The sequence below is a fragment of the Camelina sativa genome, chromosome 4, assembly GCF_000633955.1.
Source record: "Camelina sativa cultivar DH55 chromosome 4, Cs, whole genome shotgun sequence".
Taxonomy (NCBI): Eukaryota; Viridiplantae; Streptophyta; class Magnoliopsida; order Brassicales; family Brassicaceae; genus Camelina; species Camelina sativa.
Genome location: NC_025688.1, coordinates 6,231,435 through 6,257,735, shown reverse-complemented (window position 1 = coordinate 6,257,735; position 26,301 = coordinate 6,231,435). Strand labels below are relative to the sequence as shown.

The window sequence follows — 26,301 nt, the reverse complement described above, 5'->3', positions numbered from 1 at the left end:
AAAAAAAAAAAAAAAAAAAAACCGAATCGATCAAACCGGCCATATTGGTTGGCTATGCAATCTAACAAACTCAGAAATAGTAGCAAAATATCAAGCACACTTTTCATGAATGGACCAAGAAATTATAGAGGGTTTGAAAGCGTACCCACTCGGTGAAACTTTGCCCCGAGCCACCATGGATTGGCCCATGTTCAGGTTGTCCATTCTTGACATAATCGAACTTGATAGACTCTATACCTCCAACACCCTCTCGTATATAGATCTGTGACACACCATCATAGTTGGCTCCATCATCCCATTCCTTGCCTCCATTTCCACCTTTCGCTTCCAACTTTTGTGCCATTGGGAATCGATTTAAATCTGATAATATGATACATAAAATTCGGAAAGTGTTAATATGACTAGTAAGATATGCATCACCTAATTCAAGATTAAAAACCATTCAGAACCTTTAGTTTATAATTCAAGATTAAAAACAAAACAAAAAACAAAAAACAGTGAGAAGTGTATCAATAATCACATCAGTAGATAGTGGTTGTACCTGATGGACCTCCAGAATAGATATTAGATTCAGGATGCTGCATTGTCCGTAGATTCAGAAAACGGTTGAATTCATCCATGTTCAAGCCTGAGAGAGACTGACTGGTAGTTGCCGTTTGAGAAACGTTTACTCTTTCCCGAATATTGATTGACTTGCCCAAACTAACTGGTCGTGTACCATGTCGTACTCGACCTTTAGGTGGTTTGTTCTTTTGTCGTTCATGCCACGACTCTGGATAGCCATGAAGTGCATAACATTCCTCAGCCTGATGTCTTCTACGCCCAGAATGAGAACAAGAAATGTCTTTCCTTGGAGGTCGAACATGTTGTACTTGCTCGGGTTCGGGCTCCGGTTTAAGTTCCTTCGACTTAGCAGCCCAAACATGTTTCTGCACGGGCTCAAGCTTACCTTCCTTCAACTTAGCAGCCTGAAAACGTTGCTCCTCTGTTATAACAAGGGAGTATACTTTGTTTAAATCTGGAAGAGGATCTTGGCTAATAATACTTAAGCGGATAGAGCTAAAACAAGATCTATGAAGTCCTATAAGAAACTGATGAACTCGTTCATCTTCCCTTTCCTTTTCAATATATTTCGCGGCATGGCACGAACATTCCGGAGTAGATTTGTAGCTTTCAAGCTCTTCCCATAACTTGGAGAGTCGGCCAAAATAATCTTTAACACTTTGACCTTCTTGTTTACAAGAACATATCATAGTCTTTAGCTCATGGACACGAACACCATTGGAAACGGAGAAACGACGTCGTAGGCTCTCCCATAGTTTGCAAGAATCATTAGTAAAAGCAACCGTGGAACGAACGTTGGGATCGATAGCTTTGAGGATCCAGCCCACGATTATAGAGTTTGTTGCAATCCACAAAGTTAGGTCTGAATTGGTCGACGGTTTAGGAATTGAACCATCGATGAACCCAATCTTTTGTTTTGCTTTGAGAAAACTCCGGATATGAAGGGACCATTCCGCATAGTTATCTTCTCGAAGTAGAACCGTGGGGATTAAGGGACCTGGAATATCAGAGAGCTTAAAGTAGCTTGAACTTGAAGAAGTAGAAGATCTGCTTGTACCATCATCATCATCAGGAGGAGAGGCAATGTTTGGGTCGCTCATAGTTGCTAACAAATTCAAGTGTTTTGAGTGTTTCCTATAATCAATTGTTGTACAAGTACAAATTATGATTGTAAACCAAACGAGAACTAACCACCTTCAGGGTAAGGATCAATGTAGAGTCTGCTAGACAAAGCAAAGGAAAGGCAGATATAGATCTGAGCTCTAAATCCAGATGATTAAAACAGTATTGATAATTTAATACAATGTTTCGTAATCACTAAAGATTGATCCACTTCGATGTATGCATATATAGTAATTAAATGATTCTCTCTCATGGGCTTTTGTTTATTAATGGGCTTAGTTTTAATCCAGCCCATATGATTAAACAAACACCTTCTCGTTCGTTAAGAGGGTTTTCAGAATTGGAAACAAGGAGCGGCGGAGTGAAAACCACCGGCGCACATGTAATCAGAGATTTCTTCACCGACGTGGGAAAAAACAACTCTATATGGACGAGATGTCTCTTTCACGGGCTCTGCGTAACACAAATGGCGAACAAACCTGATCATCATCACCAATCTTCAAGGAGATTGATACTTGTATTGTATTTCACCAGTGTTATTGGGATTGGATTTGTCGCAGCTTTCCTTTTTCTGTCTTCTTCAAATCTCTCCTTCACCGCCGTTTCTTCAATCTTGGTTCACGTTAACGGGCCGGAGATTCAGATTCCCAAGGTCCCTTTTGCTTGATCTTTTCAATTGATGGGTTTTAGCTATTCTTAGGTTTGAGGAACGATGAATTTATTATCTTTAAGTTTGATGAATTGTGTGTTTTAGGGTTTATCAGCTATTCTTCCTTTCTACGTTTCAATTGATTGTGTTTTTAATTAGGGTTTAGCTCTTCTGAGTTTTTTTTTAGATTTCATCATTCTTCACTTGCAGAGAAGCAAACAAACGAATGATACAAAAGATCATGTCCGATTATTATCTGCAACATTCGCCGATATACCGGCGCCGGAGTTACATTGGGAGCAAATGCAATCTGCTCCAGTTCCTCGTCTTGATGGATACTCAGTTCAAATCAAAAACCTTTTGTATGTCTTCTCCGGTTACGGCAGTCTAGACTACGTAAGGAGCTTGTTTATTTCTATACTCAAATTGAAAAGTTCTTTGAAACAAATGTGTTGAGAATATATTTTGAATGATCACTTGATTTGTTTTGCCTCAGGTTCATTCTCATGTGGATGTGTTCAATTTCACAGACAATAAGTGGTGTGAGAGATTCGACACTCCTAAAGAGATGGCGAATTCGCACCTTGGGATTGTGACGGATGGACGGTATGTGTATGTGGTTTCAGGGCAGCTTGGTCCTCAATGCAGAGGACCTACTTCTCGTTCTTTTGTCTTAGACTCAGTTACAAAGACTTGGCTTGAGTTCCCTTCACTACCAGCTCCAAGGTAAATACTTTAGATCAAGAAGATGTACTTATGTTGTTTCTGTATAGTCAAGTTCGATTATCGATCTCTGTTTTTTTGGATTCAGGTATGCTCCTGCAACTCAGATATGGAGAGGGAGGCTTCATGTGATGGGTGGAAGCAAAGAGAATCGCAATGCGGTTGCTTTTGACCATTGGAGCATAGCTGTAAAAGATGGAAAAGCCCTTGACAAATGGCGGGAAGAGGTTCCAATCCCTCGAGGTGGACCACACAGGTTTTATATTGTCTTTAGTTTAGTCACTGCCTGGTTTTGCCTTTTGGTTTGAGTCCCTTAGGTTGCTAATATTGCGGTTTACGCTGTGTAGGGCTTGTGTAGTTGCTAACGATAAACTGCTTGTGATCGGTGGCCAAGAAGGTGACTTCATGGCCAAACCTAACTCACCCATCTTCAAGTGCTCACGTAGACGCGAGGTTTACCTTCCTCTTTAATCTGTAGTTCCTGATTCATTTTCGACATTAACTGATAAGGATTGACTGTTGAGCATATGAACCAAAACTGAAAGAACCAAAGGCACGCCTCTAGTTTCTGATGTTTTGGTCGCATTTCAGATCTTTAATGGTGAGGTGTACATGATGGACAAGGAAACGAAGTGGAAAATGCTGCCACCAATGCCAAAGAACAATTCCCACATTGAATCTGCATGGATCATTGTCAATAACTCAATCGTTATCGTTGGTGGTACCACAGATTGGCATCCAGTGACGAAAAGGCTTGTTCTTGTTGGAGAGATTTTCCGGTTCCAGTTAGATACTTTGGTCAGTGATAATATCATCATCATCTCAATCATAGCTCTTTGTTCTTTTGTTTCTTAAACTGAATATGAAATATTTTGCAGACATGGTCTGTGATTGGACGGTTACCATTCCGTGTCAAAACAGCCATGGCCGGATTCTGGAACGGTTATCTGTACTTCACATCGGGGCAGCGAGATAGAGGACCAAATAATCCACAGCCTGGAAAAGTTATTGGAGAAATGTGGAGAACCAAGTTGAAGTTTTAATTGATTTGAAATGATGACTCTACTTTTTTAATAGAAGAATCATTGTTTTTTAGACAGAAGACAAACTTGCCCTAGTGTAAAATTGCTATCAAGAAAACTAAATTAAGATTGATAACTGTAAAAACTGTTCAGACTATAAAATGTAAATTATACAAGTACCACCAATGTCAAAGCTGGGAAAGACAAAAGTAAATTAGATTTACTTGTGTTGTAACTTGTAATGAACAACGTGGAGACAAAAAGATGAAATAGTAACCAAGTCCCACATCGGTAGTCTTAAAACTTGTAAACTGATATATATAAGATAGAAATCGTTCAGTCCATTGTCAATTGAGAGTGAGATTGAAGTTCCAAGTTCATAACATGTCTTTGGGGCTAATGAGATCGAAAGATTGAAGAACCATTTCATTATTAGAATAATGGGCTGACATATCTCATTCTCGATTGACTTTTTGTTTTTTAAATCATTTTATAAATGACCGGATAATCCACAGCCTGGTAAAGTTATTGGAGAGATGTGGTGGAGAACCGAGTTGAAGTTTTGAGTTTTACAAGTTTTGAGTTTTACATGTGCTATTTCTTGTTTTGTAGAAGAATCATTGTATTTTTTGAGTATCCAAGTCCCACATCGATAGTCATAAAATTTGTAAGATGATATATATAAGGTAGAAGTCGTTCAGTTGGTTGTCAATTGGGCAATGCGTAGATGTTCACAGTTCTTAACATGATGGGTCTAATGAGATCAAATGATTGAAGAACTATTGTTACATTAATAGATAAATGTGACTCCACAGTCTACCCCTTGCCCATGGACATTTTACAAAACTACATAAATTCGATAACACTATAATTCAACATTCTATTACATTCACTTGTTCAATACTATTTAAAAAAAAAAACATTCTAGAAATTTACAATGTTACTATTCTATACTAAAGGACTGGATGTCTGGTAGAGGCTGAGGGTAGAATTTGTAAAACTTAATGCTTTGAAAGGTTTGCCCTATCATCTTGGCTCATATCTTCTATTGCTTGCATTCGAGCAGTTGTTGCATCTTGCCTTGCTTTTTTGGCTTCTCGAACCTGCTCTTTGAGAAAACTGAGATCTGCATTGACGAAAACATAAACGTTCTTCCCATAGAGAATTCGTCCTTCCTCCAATGCTTCTTCAAGATGTTTGAAATCCCAAATGTGTTCATAAATTGCATCTAACAGTTTCCACTCGATTCCCACTAGAACCGCAGCCTTCCACAAATCTTGCAGGTTACGTTTCTCCTCAAAGTAGTCTGGCTCTTCCTGTGGTTTGGTCGCTTGGGCTTTCTTAGCTCTCGGAGCCTGTTTCTTCTCATCTTTACTCTCAGTCTCCTTCTTCGTTGAGAAATCAGATTTCAGTGGTTCTTCCTCTTTCTTTTTCTCTCCGTCTTCTTCATCTACCTTCTGATGGGGTCGAAGTGGAGGGAAGATCTCCTGTGTCGATGCCTCTAAAGACTCAGCCAGAGAAATTTATTAGGATACATGAGGATCGATTATTGACTGGTTCACAACCGGTTAACCCTGGTACAATTATTTTGGTTAATANCCACAGCCTGGTAAAGTTATTGGAGAGATGTGGTGGAGAACCGAGTTGAAGTTTTGAGTTTTACAAGTTTTGAGTTTTACATGTGCTATTTCTTGTTTTGTAGAAGAATCATTGTATTTTTTGAGTATCCAAGTCCCACATCGATAGTCATAAAATTTGTAAGATGATATATATAAGGTAGAAGTCGTTCAGTTGGTTGTCAATTGGGCAATGCGTAGATGTTCACAGTTCTTAACATGATGGGTCTAATGAGATCAAATGATTGAAGAACTATTGTTACATTAATAGATAAATGTGACTCCACAGTCTACCCCTTGCCCATGGACATTTTACAAAACTACATAAATTCGATAACACTATAATTCAACATTCTATTACATTCACTTGTTCAATACTATTTAAAAAAAAAAACATTCTAGAAATTTACAATGTTACTATTCTATACTAAAGGACTGGATGTCTGGTAGAGGCTGAGGGTAGAATTTGTAAAACTTAATGCTTTGAAAGGTTTGCCCTATCATCTTGGCTCATATCTTCTATTGCTTGCATTCGAGCAGTTGTTGCATCTTGCCTTGCTTTTTTGGCTTCTCGAACCTGCTCTTTGAGAAAACTGAGATCTGCATTGACGAAAACATAAACGTTCTTCCCATAGAGAATTCGTCCTTCCTCCAATGCTTCTTCAAGATGTTTGAAATCCCAAATGTGTTCATAAATTGCATCTAACAGTTTCCACTCGATTCCCACTAGAACCGCAGCCTTCCACAAATCTTGCAGGTTACGTTTCTCCTCAAAGTAGTCTGGCTCTTCCTGTGGTTTGGTCGCTTGGGCTTTCTTAGCTCTCGGAGCCTGTTTCTTCTCATCTTTACTCTCAGTCTCCTTCTTCGTTGAGAAATCAGATTTCAGTGGTTCTTCCTCTTTCTTTTTCTCTCCGTCTTCTTCATCTACCTTCTGATGGGGTCGAAGTGGAGGGAAGATCTCCTGTGTCGATGCCTCTAAAGACTCAGCCAGAGAAATTTATTAGGATACATGAGGATCGATTATTGACTGGTTCACAACCGGTTAACCCTGGTACAATTATTTTGGTTAATATGTGATAGTATATAAGGAGATGTGGATTAACATATAAGACTAAGCTTTGTAACATTCACATTATTTTCTGGTTAAGAGAGTTAATTAGAACCGTTGATGGTTCTCTTCTTCTTCTTCTTCTTCTTCTCTGATATGTTTTCTGGTGAATCGGATTGTTAATATGATATCAGATCTTTGCTCTTAAATCTTCCGCTTCGATCGATTTCATTGGGAAACTTGTGAGAAGTTCAATTGAAAGACATGAGTTGTTCAATTTCTTTTCTTCAGCTTGTGAGGATTCTTATTGCTGCGATTTTTGAGCTTATCGTAGGCATTTTCTTTGGGTTTTCCATTCTTCTTTTTGTTTCTCGCCTTTGATTGACCTTTTTTGTGGCGAATCTCTCTTTTCTTTTATCAAATTCGTTGCGATTTCTTGAGATTTTTCTATTCTTTCGTTGAAAATGGGATCTTTTGTAGCTCCTCCTTCGGTTAACCCAATCAATTTGAATCCGCGTGAATCTACTGAGTCTTCGCGTCTTCAAACGGATCAGTATGAGAATCCGTATTATCTGAATAGTAATGATCATGCTGGACTTGTTCTAGACTCGGATCAGCTTACGACAGCTTCTGATTTCCCATCCTGGAGGCGATCTATGCTGATGACGTTGAATGTGCGCAATAAAATGAGTTTTATCAATGGTACGATTACTAAACCTTTGGAAACTCATCTAGATTTTGGAACTTGGTCTCGTTGTAACGACATAGTAAGTACTTGGTTGATGAACTCGGTAGATAAGAAGAAAGGTCAGAGCTTGCTTTATATTTCTACTACAGAGGGTATGTGGAAGAGTATAATCTTTAGGTTTAAGCAAGATGATGCACCTAGGATTTTTGCTATTGAACAGAGACTTAGCAAGATTGAGCAAGGATCTCTGGATGTTACTACTTACTACACATCTTTAGTTTCTTTGTGGGAAGAACACAAGAATTATGTAGAATTACCTGTTTGCACATGTGGAAAATGTGAGTGTGATGCGACTGCTAAGTGGGAGAAACTACAGCAGCGAAGTCGAGTGACTAAGTTTCTCATGGGTTTAAATGAGAGTTATGAGCAATCTAGGCGTCACATATTGATGTTGAAGTCAATACCTACTATCGAAGAAGCTATCAATATGGTAACTCAAGATGAGCGACAGGGGACTATTAAACCTCTTACACTAGTTGATATTGTAGCTTTCCAAACTACGACTCCTGCTTCTTACGATGGTGAAAATGCTTATGTTGCTGCTTATAATACGATGAGGCCTCAGAAACCTGTTTGTACACATTGTGGACGTTTGGGACATACAATACATAGATATTATAAGCTTCATGATTTTCCTCCGAGGTACAAGACTGGTGGTTACAAGGGTAATGGTATGGTGCAGAATCAATCTTCTTACAACCCTCGTATGCATACCACTCAGATGCAACCTCGGATGCCTCAAACTCAGCCATGAATGCCGATGGTTCCTTATGATCCTATTCAGAAAGCAAATGCTTTTGCAAATGTTTATGCAGAACATGCACCTTATTCTTCTACGATTGGTCCTTATCCGTATGCAGCTCCTTCTGACTTGGTTTCTCCTGCTCGACTTGATGGTAATACTCTTAATACTCCACTCTTTACACCACAACATTTGCAACATATTTTATCACAATATAACTCTCAAGTACCAGCTCAAAAGCATGTAGCTACTTCTAATACTGCAACGGTTACTGAACATGGTCTCATGGCTTCCACTTCCACTTCTAGTACTATCCCTTTTCCTTCTACTAATCTACGATATGAAAACCACATTCTTACTTTTCAAAAACATGCTCTTTCTTCTCTTCAACAATTTCTTGCACCTAATGATTGGATTATTGATAGTGGTGCGTCTAGTACATGTTTCTAGTGTTACGGTTACTTTACCGAATGGTACTCGGGTTCCTATCACACACACATGCACCATATGCATTACCAAAACATTGATTTTACATAATGTTCTACATGTTCCTGATTTCAAATTTAATCTGATTAGCATAAGTTGTTTGGCTCAAAGTTTATTTTGTTCTGCTCATTTCTTTCTCAATTGTTGTCTTATTCAGGAACTTTCTCAGGGCTTGATGATTGGGAGGGGTAGACTCATCAATAATCTCTATATTCTTGAGACAGAACCAAAGACTCCCTCACCATCTCATCCTGTTGTTTGTTCTTTTTCTGCTACTGCATTATCTGATGGAGTTCTGTGGCATCATCGACTTAGACACCCATCTTTTGCAGTTTTACAAAGTCTTGTTAGTATAGTTCCTTCTCTTAAGTCTGTAGTCCCGAGTGGTTCAGCATGTCAAATATGTCCTTTAGCTAAACAAAAGAGATTAGCCTATGTTTCTAATAACAATTTAGCTTCACAACCTTTTGATTTAGTCCATTTAGATATTTGGGGTCCTTTTGGTACTGAGTCTGTTGAGGGTTTTCGGTATTTCCTTACTTTGGTTGATGATTGTACTCGTGTGACATGGCTTTATATGTTAAGAAATAAAAGTGATGTTTCTACAGTTTTTCCTACTTTTCTTAAAATGATTTCTACTCAATATACCTCAAAGATTAAAGCCATTCATTCTGATAATGCTTCTGAACTTGCATTTACTGATATCATTAAAGAACAGGGCATGTTGCATCAATTTTCATGTGCGTACACACCTCAACAAAATTCGGTAGTAGAACGCAAACATCAACACTTGTTAAATGTTACTAGACCTTTATTGTTTCAATCAAATATACCTTTGAAATACTGGAGTGATTGTGTGATGATTGCTGTCTTCTTGATCAATAGGATGCCTTCACCTTCGTTAAAGAATAAGTCTCCTTTTCAGGTTTTGAGTAATAAGGTTCCTGATTATACTATGTTAAAAAGTTTTGGTTGCTTATGTTTTGCATCAACTCCTTTACATGATAGGCATAAGTTTTCTCTAAGATCAAAACCTTGCATTTTTCTAGGTTATCCATCTGGTTATAAAGGGTATGAGATTTTAGATATGGAGTCTCATTCAATATTTGTCTCTCGTAATGTCATTTCTCATGAAAATGTTTTTCCCTTTAAGACATCAGAATTGTTATCTCAAGCGGTTGATATGTTTCCTAATAGCATATTACCATTGCATGCGCCACTACACTTTGTTGATTCTCTGCATTTGCTTGATGATGTTGATATTGATATCCCTGATGAATTTGATGCATCACATACATCGGCATCTGACACTGCACACTTGGACTCTGGTACTGTTTGTGTAGATAATCCTATCGTATCACGGGATACAGTTTCTTCTTCTCTTCCTGTTGCTAGGCCTAAGCGAACTGTAAAGACTCCCTCCTATCTTTCTGAATATCATTGTGCCCTTGTTCCTTATATTTCTGGAGATCCTCCTATACTTCTTCAATCACCAGAAAAAGCCATTTCTTCTAAACCTCACACTACACCTTATCCTCTTTCTTCAGTTGTTTCATATGATCGCTTTAGTCCTCTTTCTCAATCTTATATTTTCACATACAATCTTGAGACTGAACCTAAAACCTTTGCTAAAGCCATGAAATCAGTAAAGTGGACCAATGCAGCTGGTGAAGAGCTTCATGCTCTCGAGATTGCTCACACTTGGGATGTTACGTCTCTCCCACCAGGTAAAAATGTTGTTGGTTGTATGTGGGTATTTACTATTAAGTATAATCCTGATGGTACATTTGAACGGTATAAAGCCAGACTCGTGGCACAAGGGTTCATACAACAGGAAGGTTTGGATTTTATGGAGACATTCTCCCCAGTGGCTAAACTAACATGTGTGAAATTTTTACTTGGTGCTGCTGCTAAACAAGGATGGAGTTTGACACAAATGGATGTGTCAAATGCTTTTCTCCATGGTGACTTGGAGGAAGAGATTTACATGAGTCTGCCTCAGGGATATACTCCTCCACCAAATGTTGTTTTGCCACCTAATCCGGTTTGTCGACTTCGAAAGTCTCTTTATGGCTTGAAACATGCTTCTCGACAGTGGTATAAGCGACTGTCTTCCGTTTTCTTGGGCACAAACTTCGTTCAATCTCCTGCTGATAATACTCTCTTTGTCTAAGACATACCAGGTTCTTTTATTGCAGCATTGGTGTATGTCGATGTTATACTCATTGCTAGTAATGATGACAATGCCGTGGAGAGCTTGAAAGCATTGCTGCGATCAGAATTCAAAATCAAGGATCTTGGACCTGCTAGATTCTTTCTTGGCTTGGAGATATCTCGTTCTTCAATCGGTATTTCGGTGTGTCAACGGAAGCATGCCCAGAACCTGCTAGAGGATGCAGGATCAATCGGTTGTAAACCAAGTCATGTTCCTATGGATCCAAGTTTGCATCTTACGGCTACGATGGGAACGCCTCTATCTAATCCCCGTTCTTATAGAGAACTTATAGGTAGGCTTCTTTATCTTACCATCACCAGGCCGAATATCACCTTTGCTGTTCATCAGCTCAGTCAGTTCATCTCTGCACCTTCTGAGATTCACCTTCAAGCGGCTCATAAAGTCCTTAAGTATATCAAAGCTAATCCTGGCCAAGGCTTGATGTATTCTGCTGATTCGGACCTGAGCTTAAATGTTTTTTGTGATGCTGACTGGGGCGAACTGTAAGGATACTCGATGCTCTATTACTGGCTAATGTGTATATCTTGGTAACTCTCTTATCTCATGGAGGTCCAAGAAGCAAGGTGTCACTAGTAGAAGCAGTACAGAATCCGAATATCGCAGTATGGCTCAAGCGACTTGTGAAACTATTTGGTTATAGTAGTTGTTCAAGGATCTCCATCTTCCTGTTACAGGTCCTGTCAAACTGTATTGTGACAACAAGTCGGCTCTGCATATTGCTATGAATCCTGTTTTCCACGAGAGGACAAAGCATATAGAAATTGACTGTCACACAGTCCGAGATCAGATCAAAGTTGGTGCACTCAAGGTTTTCCATGTTCCTTCGGAGAATCAACATGCTGACATTCTTACCAAACCCCTTCATCCAAGTCCTTTCTATGGATTGCTTTCTAAGATGTCATTATCAAGCTTGTATCTTCAAAACCAGACATCTTTGAAGCTACAGACTTGAGAGGGACATATTAGGATACATGAGGATTGGTTATTGACTAGTTCACAACCGGTTAACCCTGGTACAATTAGTTTGGTTAATATGTGTTAGTATATAAGGAGATGTAGATTAACAGATAAGACTAAGCTTTGTAACATTCACATTATTTTCTGGTTAAGAGAGTTTGTTAGAACCGTTGATGGTTCTCTTCTTCTTTTTCTCCGATATGATTTCCTGTGAATCGGATTGTTAATAACATTGGAAATGGACACATCGACATTTTTTTGAGAAGAGAAAATATATATAGATGTTGAGACTTGGTTTTGTCTCTTTCCCGGTCAGTTTCCAGCGATGGAACCATTTTCCGATTTGACATCGGATTAGAATAGTAAACAAGTAAGTCAAAGTAGGTTTACGGTTGACTCGATTTAATTTAATTAGATTATAAAAATAATTTTGATTAACGGTTTGGTTTAGTTGAATTTGATTTGCATTAACTTTATACCAGATTTGGTTCATTTTCATTTAAAATTAATTATTCGGTTTTGGTACTCTTTAGTATAAGTTGATTTATTTTATTTTTTAATATTTACAATTACTTAGGAATTGACCGTTACATCAACTTAATATTTCCATTTCTTTCTTGGTTTACACAACTGTCGAAACTTAAAAAAAAAAGGAAAATCTTTACTGCTTGGCAAGAAAAGAAAGGAAATATGTCTTCGAAAAAATGGAAAATGCTTAGAATTAGAAGCGTGAAAAAAATGGAAAATTCTTTCGTATATAATGTATAACACACGATCGATGACCAATATTTCTATATTCATTCTTTTTTGTTCATTTAAAAAGTGTGAAACTCTCTTACTTTGCTCTAAATTCTTTGTGAACTCCGTTCTCTTAGACTTTGTTTCTTTTTTGCTTTACGTAAAGAATGAAGATTAGACTTTGCAAATCATTCTTGTCACGTATTCTCAGGCGTCGTCAACCTATATCCACTGTTTATCCCACTCCCACCATGTCTTTTCTATCGCTACCACCTACTACTACTTCCACCATTGGCAAAACTACAAGTAGGGGAATGTTTCGATCTCGATCAGAAGATAACATGAAGAAACTTGGGGACTGTATGGACAACATGGACGAGGACGTGTCCAAATTATTCATAGAATTTCAACAGACCGATCTTCGTGAAGATCTGGAGTTGTTCCATCTTCTCAACAAATACTTCATCACTAGCAAATCTGTTTCTTATCTCTGCGAATCTCTCAAGAGATACTTAGAGAGAGCAGAGAAGAAGGATTATATGTTAAACCGAACCATCAAACCCAAACCGGACATCTTCTCCAAGTTTCATATCTCTTGCTCATCACGTATCGTATCTCTTGTGAATATTTTGTATATCTTTAGTCGATCTTCTTTCTTGTAAGGAACAGCCTATATATTGTAAACTTCAGAATGTCAATAGACAACACAAATTCTCCACAGACTTTCAATTTTGTTCATGGTATCAGAGCCAAACAAAAATGTCTGAAGAATCGAAGAAAGGCGTGATGACAACAACAAGTGAAGAGACGACGGAGAAATCAAAGTTGTACCAGCTTTCGGTGAACGAGAATCCCGGTGGTGTGATTGCTCAAGTTCAATTCGATGGTGACAATTATGATAAATGGGCGCAAGCCGTGAGAACGGCACTGCGTGTGAAGAAAAAATATGGTTTTGTCGATGGAAATATCACAAAACCAGATGAGAATGATGCAGACTATGAAGATTGGGTTTCTACAAACTCCATGGTGGCGTTGTGGATTCTCAATACAGTTGATGCAAAATTAAGGAGAACTTTGGCAAACAAAGAAGATCCCCAGGAGCTTTGGAAAGAAATCAAGGACCGATTCTCAGAAGGAAACGGACCTAGAATTCAAGAAATCGAGGCTGAATTGGCGTGTCTCAGACAAGGAGGTGCGAGTGTGATTGACTAGTTCGGGAGATTGACGAAGTTGTGGGATGATCTGACAAATTATGAGAGACCTGTGGTGTGCAAGTGTAGTAAATGCACATGTAATCTCACGGTGGAACTGGAAAAGATAAAAAGACGAAGAAAAAATTAATCGGTTTCTTTTGGGACTAGATGAAGAGGTGTACGGAGCTGTTCGAGTTTCAATCATCAGCACAGATCCTTTGCCTTCGATAAATCAAGTGTACTCGAAGGTAAAATCGGTGGAAAGAATTAATACAGTGATGAGAGGAAGAGAGCATCAAAACAACAAAGCTGCTTTTAATGTACGAACCGGAGGTGTTGAAAGAGATAACTTCAACATGAGAATTGGAGGTCTTGCAAGGGAAGACAAAAACAAGCTTTGTACGGTGTGCAAGAAGACTGGCTATGGAGCAGACACTTGTTTTCAGGTCATAGGTTACCCCGAGTGGTGGGGAGAACGAACTCGCCAAACCGGAAGAGGTGGTGGCAGAGGGATTGGCAGAGGCCGTGGTGTTGCTAGAGCACATGCAGTTCAAGTTACTGCAGGAGGAGAAAGCAGTACAGAGGCTGAAAAGAGTGGCTACAAAGGACTTACCAATGAGCAGTGACACAGCATGATGCAGTTGCTGGAGAAACAAAAGCAGAGCACCATGGGACCTCGTTTAACTGGTAAGGTTGATTATTTGGAGTGGGTACTTGATACAGGTGCTAGTAATCATATGACTGGTTACAAAAATAATTTGAGTGATCTGAAATATATGATGCCATGCTCAGTTGGTTTACCAAATGGTAATAACACCCTTTCAAGAGAGAAAGGAAGTGTGATTTTTGATGCTGATTTCACTCTTAAGAATGTGTTGTTTGTACCAGACTTGAGGTGCAACTTGATATCAATATCTCATCTAATTGCAGACTTGGATTTTTTGATGCAAATAGCTAACAAAGGATGTGTGATTCAGGACCGTATAACGAGGAACCTGATTGGAGCGGGTGAGCTGCGAGAAGGACTTTACTTCTTCCGTAGGATGACGAGTTTTATGGCTTTTAAGATGAATAAAGATGGAGCTGAAGATGTATGGCATCGAAGGCTAGGACATCCATCAAATACTGTTTTTGATTTGCTTCCTTTTGTTCGTAGTAGAGTTAATGATTTTTCGACTTGTGAAGTCTGTCTACAATCAAAACAATGTCACAAAGTCTTTTCCTTGAGTGATAATAAAAGTTCTGAAATTTTTGAGCTGATTCATGTTGATCTATGGGGGCCTTATTGAAAACCAAGTCTGTGCAATTCATATTATTTATTGACCGCCGTGGATGATTTTTCAAGAGGGTTGTGGGTATTTCTACTTCACGATAAGGCTCAAGTTGGGAAAACTATGAAGAATATTATGGCAATGGTTTTACGACAATTTCAGAAGAAGATTAAGATTGTTTGAAGTGATAACGGGACTGAATTCACCTGTCTCAAGTCTGAATTTCATGCAAAAGGAATTGTTCATCAAACCTCATGTGTCGGAACTCCACAACAGAATGGACGAGTTGAGAGGAAGCATCGTCACATTCTTAACGTGGCGAGATCTCTTATGTTTCAATCAGGCTTACCAATTCAGTTTTGGGGAGAGTCGATTTTAACAGCAGCACATTTGATTAATCGAACTCCTTCAACTGTTTTGAAAGGAAAAACACCATATGAGATGTTATATGGGAAGTCTCCGACTTATGATCATCTGCGGATATTCAGATGTTTATCGTTTGCTCACAATAAAAAACGCAATGGTGATAAATTTAATTCTCGCAGTCGTAGGTGTGCTTTCGTTGGATACCCTTTTGGTAAAAAAGGCTGGAATTTATTTGACTTAGACACACAAGAGTTCTTTTTGTCAAGGGATGTGATCTTCGTTGAAGATATTTTTCCTTTGAATAACTCTGTGGATCCACAGATGACGGTGTCGGAACGAGTTACAGATCTCACAATGTTTGATGATGATGAACCGGAGTTGATTGTTGAAGAATAAAGAAGTGAAAACAGAGAAGACATTACAGAAACAGAGCATGATCAGAGAGTGAACAACGATATTGTTGATCAGAATGTGGCAAGAGGTTCTGACCAAAGAATTACCGACGAGAGTGCAGATATTAGTGTTAATGAACCTGTAGTTGCAACAGCTCAACGTAATGCTGAAAGAGAAGATTCGAATAGTGCAGATGGATCAAAAGAGTCAAATAATGAAGACGAACCAGAAGAGAAACATTTCGGACCAGGATTACGACAAACAAAACTTCCTGAGAAGCTTAAAGACTATGTTCTTCACACAATTCACGATAATGGAGATGAAGAATATCTTTGTACGTATCTCTTATCTGAATTTCTCACTTGTGACAGATTTTCTCAAGCTCACAAGGCGTTTCTCACATCCATTAGTAATGAGGTCGAACCTAAAACGTTTAGAGAAGCTGTTGCGGATAAGAGATGGAGAAACGCTATGCAGTTGGAAGTTGGAGCTCTAGAAGAAAATAAAACATGGGACTTGGAAGAACTCCCTGCGAGTAAGAAAGCAGTTGGTTCACAATGGGTATTTCGTATAAAATTCAAAGCAGATGGGACCATTGAGCGATTCAAAGCTCGGCTAGTAGCTCTTGGAAACAAGCAAGTTTCAGGTGTAGATTATTTTGAAACATTTGCCCCGTTGTTAAGATGACCACTGTTCGTACTTTTCTTGGTGTTGCTTCTGCAAAAGACTGGGCATTGCACCAAATGGATGTGCATAACGCATTTTTGCATGGAGACTTGGAAGAAGAAGTTTACATGAAACCTCCACCTGGTTTTAAAACAGAAAATCCAAACCTTGTTTGTCGTTTGAGAAAGTCGTTGTATGGGTTAAAGCAATCTCCGAGATGTTGGTTTGCCAAGTTGAGAGGAGCGTTGCTTGAATATGGATTCAGGCAATCATATTCTGATTACTCGTTATTCTCTATCACAAAAGGAGGTATTGAGCTGTATGTGTTGGTATATGTCGATGATTTAATAATTGGGGGGAACAATTCAGCTGCGATCACGTCATTTAAAGAGTACTTGGGAACTTGCTTTCATATGAAGGACTTGGGCTGTCTAAAATATTTTTTGGGGATTGAAGTTGCTAGAAGAAAAGAAGGTATTTACTTGTGTCAAATAAAATATGCTCTTGATATTATAAGTGAAATGGGGTTTTTGGGAGCAAAACCAGAAATTACTCCCATAGAATAGGGACATGGGTTAGAATTGTCTACAAGTTTGATGTTTGAAGAACCAGAAAAGTATAGAAGACTTGTTGGGAAATTGATCTATCTTGGAGCTACACGGCCTGATCTTGCGTATGCTGTCCGTATCTTATCGAAATTCATGCAAGAACCACGTAGAGATCATTGGGCGGCAGCTCAAAGGGTTGTTAGATATCTTAAGGGGACTCCAGGACAAGGTATTTTTCTTCAATCTGATTGTGATCTCCAATTACATGGATGGTGTGACTCTGATCATGGAGGATGCCCGTTGACAAGAAAATCACTTAGTGGTTGGTTCGTCACTCTTGGTTCCTCACCAATTTCATGGAAAGCCAAGAAACAAGATGTGGTTTCTCGGTCATCAGCTGAAGCAGAATATCGTTGTATATCTTTGACGGTGGACGAGCTGAAGTGGTTGAAAGCTTTACTCAAGGACTTAGGCGTAACACAAGATTCACCAATGAGTCTTGCGTGTGACAATCAATCAGCATTGTACATTGCGGCAAACCCAGTTTTTTTATGAAAGAATGAAGAACATTGAAATTGATTGTCACAATGTGCGCAATGCAGTTCAAGACAAGTTGATATCTACACGGAAGGTGGCCTTAGCTGAGCAGTTAGCCGACATTTTTACAAAGGGACTTGGAAGGCGAGAGTTCGAATATATACGATCCAAGTTAGGCGTTTGTAATCCGTACGCTCTAACTTGAGGGAGGGTGTTAAACCGAACCATCAAACCCAAACCGGACATCTTCTCCAAGTTTCATATCTCTTACTCATCACGTATCGTATCTCATGTAAATATTTTGTATATCTTTAGTCGATTTTCTTTCTTGTAAGGCACAACCTATATATTGTAAACTTCAGAATGTCAATAGACAACACAAATTCTCCACAGACTTTCACTTTTGTTCATTATAACTTGATTGATGAAGCTCTAAGTGATTTTCATGAAGAACAATTGAGTTATGGGGGACTAATGGAAGCAAGTTTCAGAAAAACATTCAGGGATCTGAGAAACTTCAACGACTTTGATGACCACGACTTGGATTATTGTGAGTTTCTCAGCAAATTACAGAGCTGTCACGAAGAGCTGGCGAAGATGATTGTGGAATTAGAGAAGAAGATGAAAGGAATTGATAAAAAGTTGAGACGTGTTAGAGGTCGAAGAGCTATTGTTACTGCCGCTTTATTAGCTCATGTAATCGTTGCTATATTCATTAGCAAGATGGTGGCGGGGATTTATGGATTGGTTCCATTGGAGGCGTTGAGTTCGTTTGTAACTTCGAGGTGGAAGAGATCAACCGAAGCTTTGAAACAACAGAAGACCGCCATGAGCTCGATGGAATGAGGAACAACGATTGCTCTTAAAGAAGTGGAGAAGATTACCAAATTGGTGAGTCGACTTGAAAGTGTTGAGAAATCGATTCGAGTAGCGACCGAGTTTGCTGTTAAGAAACGGTATTCGATGGCTGTCATGAAAGCTAGAGTCATAAACCCTAGTAAACAAGAAGAGATGGTGGCTCAAAAGTATAACTTCATCTCTTCATTCCTTATTACATCACATAGTTTATATATAGTAGAGACTAAGGTTTACAAGATTAAGTTTATCCCTAACACATGTCATCATCTGCAGAGAATTGCAGAGCTTAGAGGAGCGAATATGTTCCTTGTTTGGAGCGTTGTGTGAGCTGTAGAGTGAGCTGTTTTCAGTGGCTTGACTGTACGGCAAGGAGCACATGTCTCTGTTTTGTTACCGTTGCAGAGCATTTCTTGACTCAGAATCTTAATGGGCTGGACTTCATTGATGAGGCCCATCTTCTTACCTTGTTGGACCGAAACAACAAGGGCAGTGTTGTTCTGCTTTACATCCCCCCTTAAACTTTGTGTGGGCGGTGAGACTACACGAAGTTTGAACTTGAGATCGTTAAACACAAGGATTGGCAAGGACTTTGTGAAGATATCCGCCAATTGATGAGCTGAGGGGATGTGATAGACTATTAGTGAACCCTCAGCAACCTGTTCCAGAACATAGTGATAGTGTGTCTTGAAATGCTTGGATTGTTTGTGCAGAGTAGGATTGGCAGAAATATACACAACAGACAAGTTGTCATAGTACATTTGTGGAGTCTGAGACGTAGGCATACCAATGTTCTCTAACAGATCCTTGATCCAGTTGACTTCTGCTGTAGTGTCAGACAAACATCGATACTCTGCTTCTGTTGAGCTTCGTGAGACCGACAGTTGGCGTTTAGCGGACTAAGAAATGATATTTGTGCCAAGAAAGGTGCAGAATCCTCCTGTGGAGCGACTGGTACTTTGACAGCCACCCCAGTCACTGTCACTATAAGAACGTAATGTTGAATCAGTATTTTGACTGAAAGAAAGACCATGATCAATGGTACCTTTAATATATCGAACAATCCTTTTGAGGAGACTGAAGTCTGCGACTGTCGATGAGTGCATCCGTTGGCACACTAAGTTAACTGCAAATTGAATATCTGGTCTGGTCTGAGTGAGATATTGCAATTTACCAGCCAAGCTTCTGAAGAAGGTTGGATTATCGAACAAGTCCTCATGTCCTTTGAAATTTTAAAGCTCTAAGGGTAAAGGTGTTGCTGTTGGAGCACAGTCAGTCATGCCTGCAGCAATGAGGAGATCTTCTGCATATTTGTGTTGATTGAGAAAGAGACCATCAGGATGATAATGACATTGAATGCCAAGAAAATAACTCATTTTACCCAGATCTTTCATACGAAATTCTTCACTAAGATCCTTGAGAAGCTTGTTGATCAACTCTGGATTACTGCCAGTTAAAACCATGTCATCAACATAGAGGAGCAACACAATGATGTCATTATCTCTATCATACACGAAGAGTGAGGGATCCTTCAAGCTACATGTGAAACCAAACTTGAGGAGAAATGTGCTAAACTTGTCGAACCAGGCATGTGGTGCTTGTTTCAAGCCATAGACAACTTTGTTTAGTTTCCACACATGTGATGGATTTTCTTCATCTTCAAACTCAGGAGGTTGTCGCACGTACACTGTTTCTGTTAAGTCACCGTGCAAGAAGGCATTCTTAACATCAAGTTGTTTCAGTGGCCACTTGTGAACTGTTGCAGCATGGAGGATAAGACGAATTGTAGCAGTTCGAACAACAGGACTGTATGTTTCAAGGAAGTCAACTCCCTCCTCTTGATCATAACCTTTGGCAACAAGACGTGCTCTGAGTTTATCCAAGCTTCCATCTGCATTGATTTTGGTTTTAAAAACCCACCTGCAGCCTAGAACATTCATTTCTTCTTTAGGTGGAACCAGATCGAACGTGTTGGTCTCCACAAAGGTTTCTACTTCCTCTCCCATTGCTGCTGTCCACCCGGGATGTTTGAGAGCCGACGCTACAGTCTTAGGTTCTTGAACCGGCGTCTGAGTAATGGTGAGAGCATATTTTGGATTAGTCTTTCTGACACCATCTTTCCCTCTCGTTATCATAGAGTGCTCATAGCGTGTTGGAGCAACAAGTGGAGGAAAATCTGCTTCTGAAAACAGAGGAGCTTCATGAGGAGACTCATCATCAGACTCTGACTCTGTGTTTTCTTGTGTGTCATTTTCTGAGGTAGAAGTTGGACCCTCAACAAGGGCAGTGTTGTTTTGTGCATTCACCAGTACAGAAGTTGCAGTTTGAGTAGACTCTACAACAGTTGAGCTTGGCACTAGAGTCTCAAAAGGAACCGAGGTAGGAGTGTCATACTGCTGCACTGAAGTAGACTGCAGACCATATTGCCAAGCCGACAACAATGGAGTTGAAGCTTCAGGGATAAAAGCTGAATATTCATCAGCAAAGGGATATATATATGTTCATCAAAAAGAACATGTCTACTAATATAGACTCGACCAGTGGGAGGATGGATGCACCGGTACCCTTTGTACTTCTCATTGTAGCCGAGAAACACACATTTTAGTGATTTGGGATCAAATTTGTTATTCCCATAAGCACGGAGAGTGGGATAACATACACTGCCAAAGACTCGGAGTGCAGTATAATCTGGTTTTTGTGCAAACAAAGCTTCATGTGGACTTTTTGAGTCTGAGAGCACTGAGGAGGGCAGTAAATTACTCAGATAATTGGCAGTGAAGAATGCTTCAACCCAGTATTGTTGTGGTACTTTACTCTGAAACATCATACTTAGACCCAACTCTGTTAAGTGTCTATGTTTTCTCTCAGCCAAACCATTTTGTTGAGGAGTGTAGGGACAAGAGATGAGTTGCTTGATTCCACAATTTGCAAGATGAGTGACAAACTGAGAATTAACAAAGATTTAGTAAAACATCTTGATTTTCTGACTTAGTTGGTTCTCAACAAACTTTTGAAACAACACAAAGATTTAGTAAAACTCTGATTTATTCTTCAATGGATAAAACCAACAAAAACGAGAGTAATTGTCAACAAATATGACATAATATCGAAACCCTTGAACAGATGTGATTGGAAAAGGTCCCCACATATCACAATGAATCCTCTCAAGAGGTTTACTAGCTACAAAAGTAGAAGAAGAAAAGGGGAGTTGAGCACTCTTTCCAAGTCTGCAAGATTCACACAGCTTGTTGGTGCGCTTGTTTATTGAGATAACTTCAACATTAGATAGAGTTTGTAAGACTTCTGCACTTGGATGCCCCAACCGTTTGTGCCAAACTTCATCACTAGCAGCCAACTGACGAGTAGAGTAGAAAGCACCAAACGCAGGATTATCCAGAACATAGTGATCCTTATTGCGGTTTCCAGTTGTGAGGAGCTGCTTGGTATGCTTGTCCTTTACACGTACACCATCAAAATGAAATTTAATAGAACAAGGGTAATCATCACAGAGCTTTAAGACGAACAACAGAGACTTAGTAATGTTAGGACACACTAACACATCATTAAGAGGAAGAAATGTACCTGATACAGTCTGGAGAGGAACCAAACCAATGTGAGTAATAGGTAAGAATTCACCATTACCAACCATTACCGAATCATGACCTTGGCATGTTTGAGCTTGTTGCAGGTTGGTTGTGGAGTTGGTGATGTGAGCTGTAGAGCCACTATCCGGTAACCACTCAGTGCCAATGTGTTGTTCTCCATCAGAAATACGCATAGCAGCTAAAGCAACAAGCAGTTCGGGCTCTAGAAGAGACTCATTGTATCGATTGTAACATTTGAATGCAATGTGCCCATACTTCCCACAAATCTGACATGGTTGTTGTGAAGAGGTATTGGACTGATTGTTTTGACCACTACTGATATGACCTCGGACTACGGACGTGAACCACGAACGTACGGACGGAGCAAACCCAGCGGAATGGATCAAAGAACGGTTTGGTCGGGACGTGAATGAACAGGGACGACGGATGGAGTGGCGTACAGGTGGAAACAACTCCAAGGAACGGTAAGGAAGGATAATGAGAGGTTCACAAGGAGGTGCTCAACTCGTTAGACTCTCGGTTAGATGGGGGTAGAAGTGGAGCGAAGTAGCGACACACGAGGGATGACTCTCCTTGTGATACGGCTAAGCTAGAAGGCTGCGAACCCAGTTCGTGAAGCTTCTACGGTTTCGTTTCAATCACTGAAAACGAGAGGAAAGAGATAACTTTGTTCTTTATTAATGATAGTCTACCTTTACATGACAAGGTCTAGGCCCTTTATATAGGGTGGCTTACATAAGGGAGCTCTCAAACCCTAAACACGTGGGTAAAATTAAAACGCAGCGTCCAGAAAATAGTTTTAAAAGACAACGGTCATAAGCAAAATTAAACTAAGGATAGAATGGACACGTGGCCTAAGTGGTCCTTGGCCATGGCCATGCACTAGGGATTATAGCCTCATTAAAACCCCCTTGGTAAACCCATTAGGACAAACCCAAAGTGGGAAAAAGAGTACTACTTTCCCTAATGACTTGGAGGTCTTCACCCTTGTGTGATGGTGAAGACCGTGAGAAGAGCCTCAGTTGGCTGTCCATCGGGTCCGTGATCGAGCGTCTCTTGTTCTTGGACGAAAGCTTCGACAAAGATGAGGCACTTCTTCCTTGCGGTCCTTGCTGCTGTCCGGCTCCTCGTGGTGGCTCCGGGCATCAAATTTGGTGCTTGGATCGATGGCCATCTAGTTCCGGAAGTAGCCGCGTCCTTGGTCCCTTGTGCGCTATGGTCCTCGTCTGTGTCTGTATGCTGGCCGTCGTCCCGGGTTCCATCAACTACCATGCTGTTGGAAGCCACAACCCCTTGTAGAGTAATTTCCTCAGCCTCTGTAGCCACCACCAGATCCTGAACGACCTCCTCTAGTGTTAGAACCACCTCTATCAAAGTAGCCTTTTTCAGTTTGAAAGGCCAAGTTAGGTGAAACAGCGGGAGCAGTGTTGTAAGTCTTCAACTTATCATTAAACGAAATCACTTTGAACACAACATCTTCATAACAGGGACCAGGAACTGAATCCATTGATGAGTGCTCAATAACAGTAGTGATTGATTCATATTCTTTGTCGAGACCAGTTAGCAACCCATGAATTTTCTCTAGATCAGTCATAGGAAAGCCAATAGAATCCAGTTGATCATAAATCTTTTTTAGCTCACTAAGATACTCTTCCATTGTTCTTCCTATCTTAAGACAACCCCGCAAACGATTCTGTAACTCAAACTTCCTAGTAGTAAACACTCGGTTAAACTTTTTAGCCAGAGCATTCCATACCTCATAAGCCGATTGCATACCGTACACTGCTCACAGAGCTGGTTCCGTAAGCGAACCAAAGATCCAGGCCATGACCAGCTGGTCATTACGAACCCACTTCACAAATTCTGGGTTAGGCTCTTCAGAAGGACTTTCAACTCCAGCAGCAGGACGAGTAGTTGTAGGTTGAGTAGCAGCAGGACGTGTTATCGAACCATTGACGTATCCGAGTAACATTTGTGGTGAAAGAAAGGACTCGAATTGAGTCTTCCATAAGAGATAGTTGGACTCTGATAGTTTGAGAGTCACAACTTGAGAAATAGAAAGAGGAGAAGAAGAAAAAGAATTTTCTGAAGCCGTAGATCGTATTACCGGAGCTCTGATACCATGAAAGCTAGAGTCATAAACCCTAGTAAACAAGAAGAGATGGTGGCTCAAAAGTATAACTTCATCTCTTCATTCCTTATTACATCACATAGTCTATATATAGTAGAGACTAAGGTTTACAAGATTAGGTTTATCCCTGACATGTCATCATATGCAGAGAATTGCAGAGCTTAGAGGAGCGAATCTGTTCCTTGTTTGAAGCGTTGTGTGAGCGGTAGAGTGAGCTGTCTTCAGTGGCTAGACTGTACGGCAAGGAGCACATGTCTCTGTTTTGTTACCGTTGCAGAGCATTTCTTGACTCAGAATCTTAATGGGCTGGACTTCATTGACGAGGCCCATCTTCTTACCTTGTTTGACCGAAACAACAAGGGCAGTGTTGTTCTGCTTTACATGTCGCTATGAGAGAGGTGGAGGAGGAACGGAAGAGTTTGAAGTTAACTTTCTTGGAGCTTGACAAAGAGACCGGACAGTGCGACGATTTTGCCCAGTTTGGACGCACGGTGGCTTTGGAGAAGATTACGGAGTTTTTGTCTCGTGGCCAGAAGAGCTTCACCAAATAGTTTATTGTTTTGTTTCTTACTTTTCTTAATTTGTAGTTACTAGTTGTTTAAAAATTTAACAGTGCATCGCAAGTTTTGTGCCACTATCATTCTAGGCGGTAACAGTATACTTACTTTACTTATTTTAAATATGTACGAAAATGTTTATAGAATTATAATTGACAATTTAAATTGTTATATTAAGATCATATTGTCATTTCTTTTTAAACATTTATAATATCTTACTGATTAAATTTATCAACAGTACATTAAATATACAAAAAATTGAAATTTATATGTTCAGTGACTTAAAGACAGAAAAACTTTAGAAATTCGCCCAAAAATATATATATATATATATCTTATAACGATGCTATATATTAGTTCGACGTTGAAACTTAAAAGACAAAAACCTCAAATATTGTAGTTCAGTTTTTTGCTGGAAAAAAAGGGTCCAAAAGTTATATAAGTTTAAATTCAAATGATGGCACTATAACGATGCTATTATAAATGAGTATGCTATTATGGTCAAATAAACCGATTAATAATAGATCATTTCTGGATGGCATATACATAACATAACACATCCTATAATAAGTAAAGATTCCTACTTCTCGGTTTCTAGTTATATTGGCTGATTTCTGTGGTTAACCGTTAAAGTCAAATACAAAGTATACATACGTAAAAACTAAAAAGTTACGTATAGTTCTAGTTAGCATGGTGTCTTCATCCACTATGTCTAGCTCAATGACATCTGTAGTTATAGTTAGTAATTTTTTCGTACATAGAGAACTAAAATCGGGAACAATCTAATATATTGCTTCAATTTTCGAAAAACGATTTCAGCTTGGTTTAGCCAAACCAAATTAGATACCTCGATAATTTTAAGTGGGCATCACACATCACACTTGACACAACTTCCACTTTTACTATTTCTCTGTTTTTTTTTTGTTTGAGTTCCTTTCTTTGGATCTTTGTGCATTGTCTTGACTCTTGAACCGAAAACACACATAACCCATGCCATCATTGTTTTCTTTAAAGATTCCATTTGCTATTGTTATTGGATTTTGATTTTTTTATAGAACTTTTGTTTCAAATATTTTTTTTATTCGAGTTTCGAAGCACATAAGAGGTTACTATCTATTAAAAAAGTTGCATTATAAGATTAGGGTTAATGTATCATAGGTTTAATTAATGTACCCTAGATATATGTCTGTGTAGTCTTCTATTTCAAGAACACATAATAAAGAGTACTCTCCCAAAACCATTATCTATATCTATCAATATCTCAAGTCACATAAACTTTGATCAAAACCGGCCTTCTAAACAAAATACTTACTAAAGCAAAAGAAAAGCAAAATATCACAACAATATTAGATCGATTCTAGATAATATGGTTACAACTTACAACATTTCAATATATGGCTTATCCTTCTTAAAATATTATCCCAAGAAGTACAAACTTGTCACCAAACAATAAAGGAAACACAAACATTGGAAAATTTTGGTGTTTAGTGTGCGTGTGTATATAGTTATTATATAATATACTATAGAA

General features: G+C 39.2%; 5 protein-coding genes and 1 pseudogene across 5 annotated transcripts in view; 3 read left to right on the top strand and 3 right to left on the bottom strand.

The window, feature by feature from the left end:
- Positions 1 to 926, bottom strand: part of LOC104779949 (jacalin-related lectin 15) — a 1,828-nt gene extending 902 nt beyond the window's left edge. The window contains exons 1-2 of the mRNA XM_010504384.2: positions 542 to 926; positions 146 to 360 (exon numbers count right to left, since the gene is read on the bottom strand). Of these exons, the coding sequence (XP_010502686.2) occupies positions 146 to 360; positions 542 to 620 (294 nt within the window). The 5' untranslated portion in view covers positions 621 to 926. The remainder of the gene's footprint in view (positions 1 to 145; positions 361 to 541) is intronic.
- Positions 668 to 1,858, bottom strand: LOC109132447. The gene is made up of 3 exons (XM_019244059.1): positions 1,759 to 1,858; positions 873 to 1,669; positions 668 to 772 (listed from the first exon to the last, which is right to left on the bottom strand). Exons 2-3 carry the CDS (start codon positions 1,662 to 1,664, stop codon positions 668 to 670), a joined length of 897 nt encoding a protein of 298 aa, XP_019099604.1. The 5' UTR covers positions 1,665 to 1,669; positions 1,759 to 1,858.
- On the top strand, positions 2,040 to 4,262 carry LOC104779948 (kelch repeat-containing protein At3g27220). The gene is made up of 7 exons (XM_010504383.2): positions 2,040 to 2,338; positions 2,546 to 2,731; positions 2,832 to 3,061; positions 3,147 to 3,314; positions 3,406 to 3,511; positions 3,650 to 3,856; positions 3,937 to 4,262. Exons 1-7 carry the CDS (start codon positions 2,153 to 2,155, stop codon positions 4,099 to 4,101), a joined length of 1,248 nt encoding a protein of 415 aa, XP_010502685.1. The 5' UTR covers positions 2,040 to 2,152; the 3' UTR covers positions 4,102 to 4,262.
- LOC104783595 lies at positions 5,082 to 6,823 on the bottom strand. The gene is made up of 3 exons (XM_010508733.1): positions 6,800 to 6,823; positions 6,193 to 6,657; positions 5,082 to 5,567 (listed from the first exon to the last, which is right to left on the bottom strand). The coding sequence occupies exons 1-3, from the start codon at positions 6,821 to 6,823 to the stop codon at positions 5,082 to 5,084; spliced, it is 975 nt and encodes a 324-aa protein (XP_010507035.1).
- Positions 7,209 to 8,246, top strand: LOC104783594. Its single transcript, XM_010508732.1, has one exon. It carries the CDS (start codon positions 7,209 to 7,211, stop codon positions 8,244 to 8,246), a length of 1,038 nt encoding a protein of 345 aa, XP_010507034.1.
- Positions 12,819 to 24,767, top strand: LOC104783593 (annotated as a pseudogene).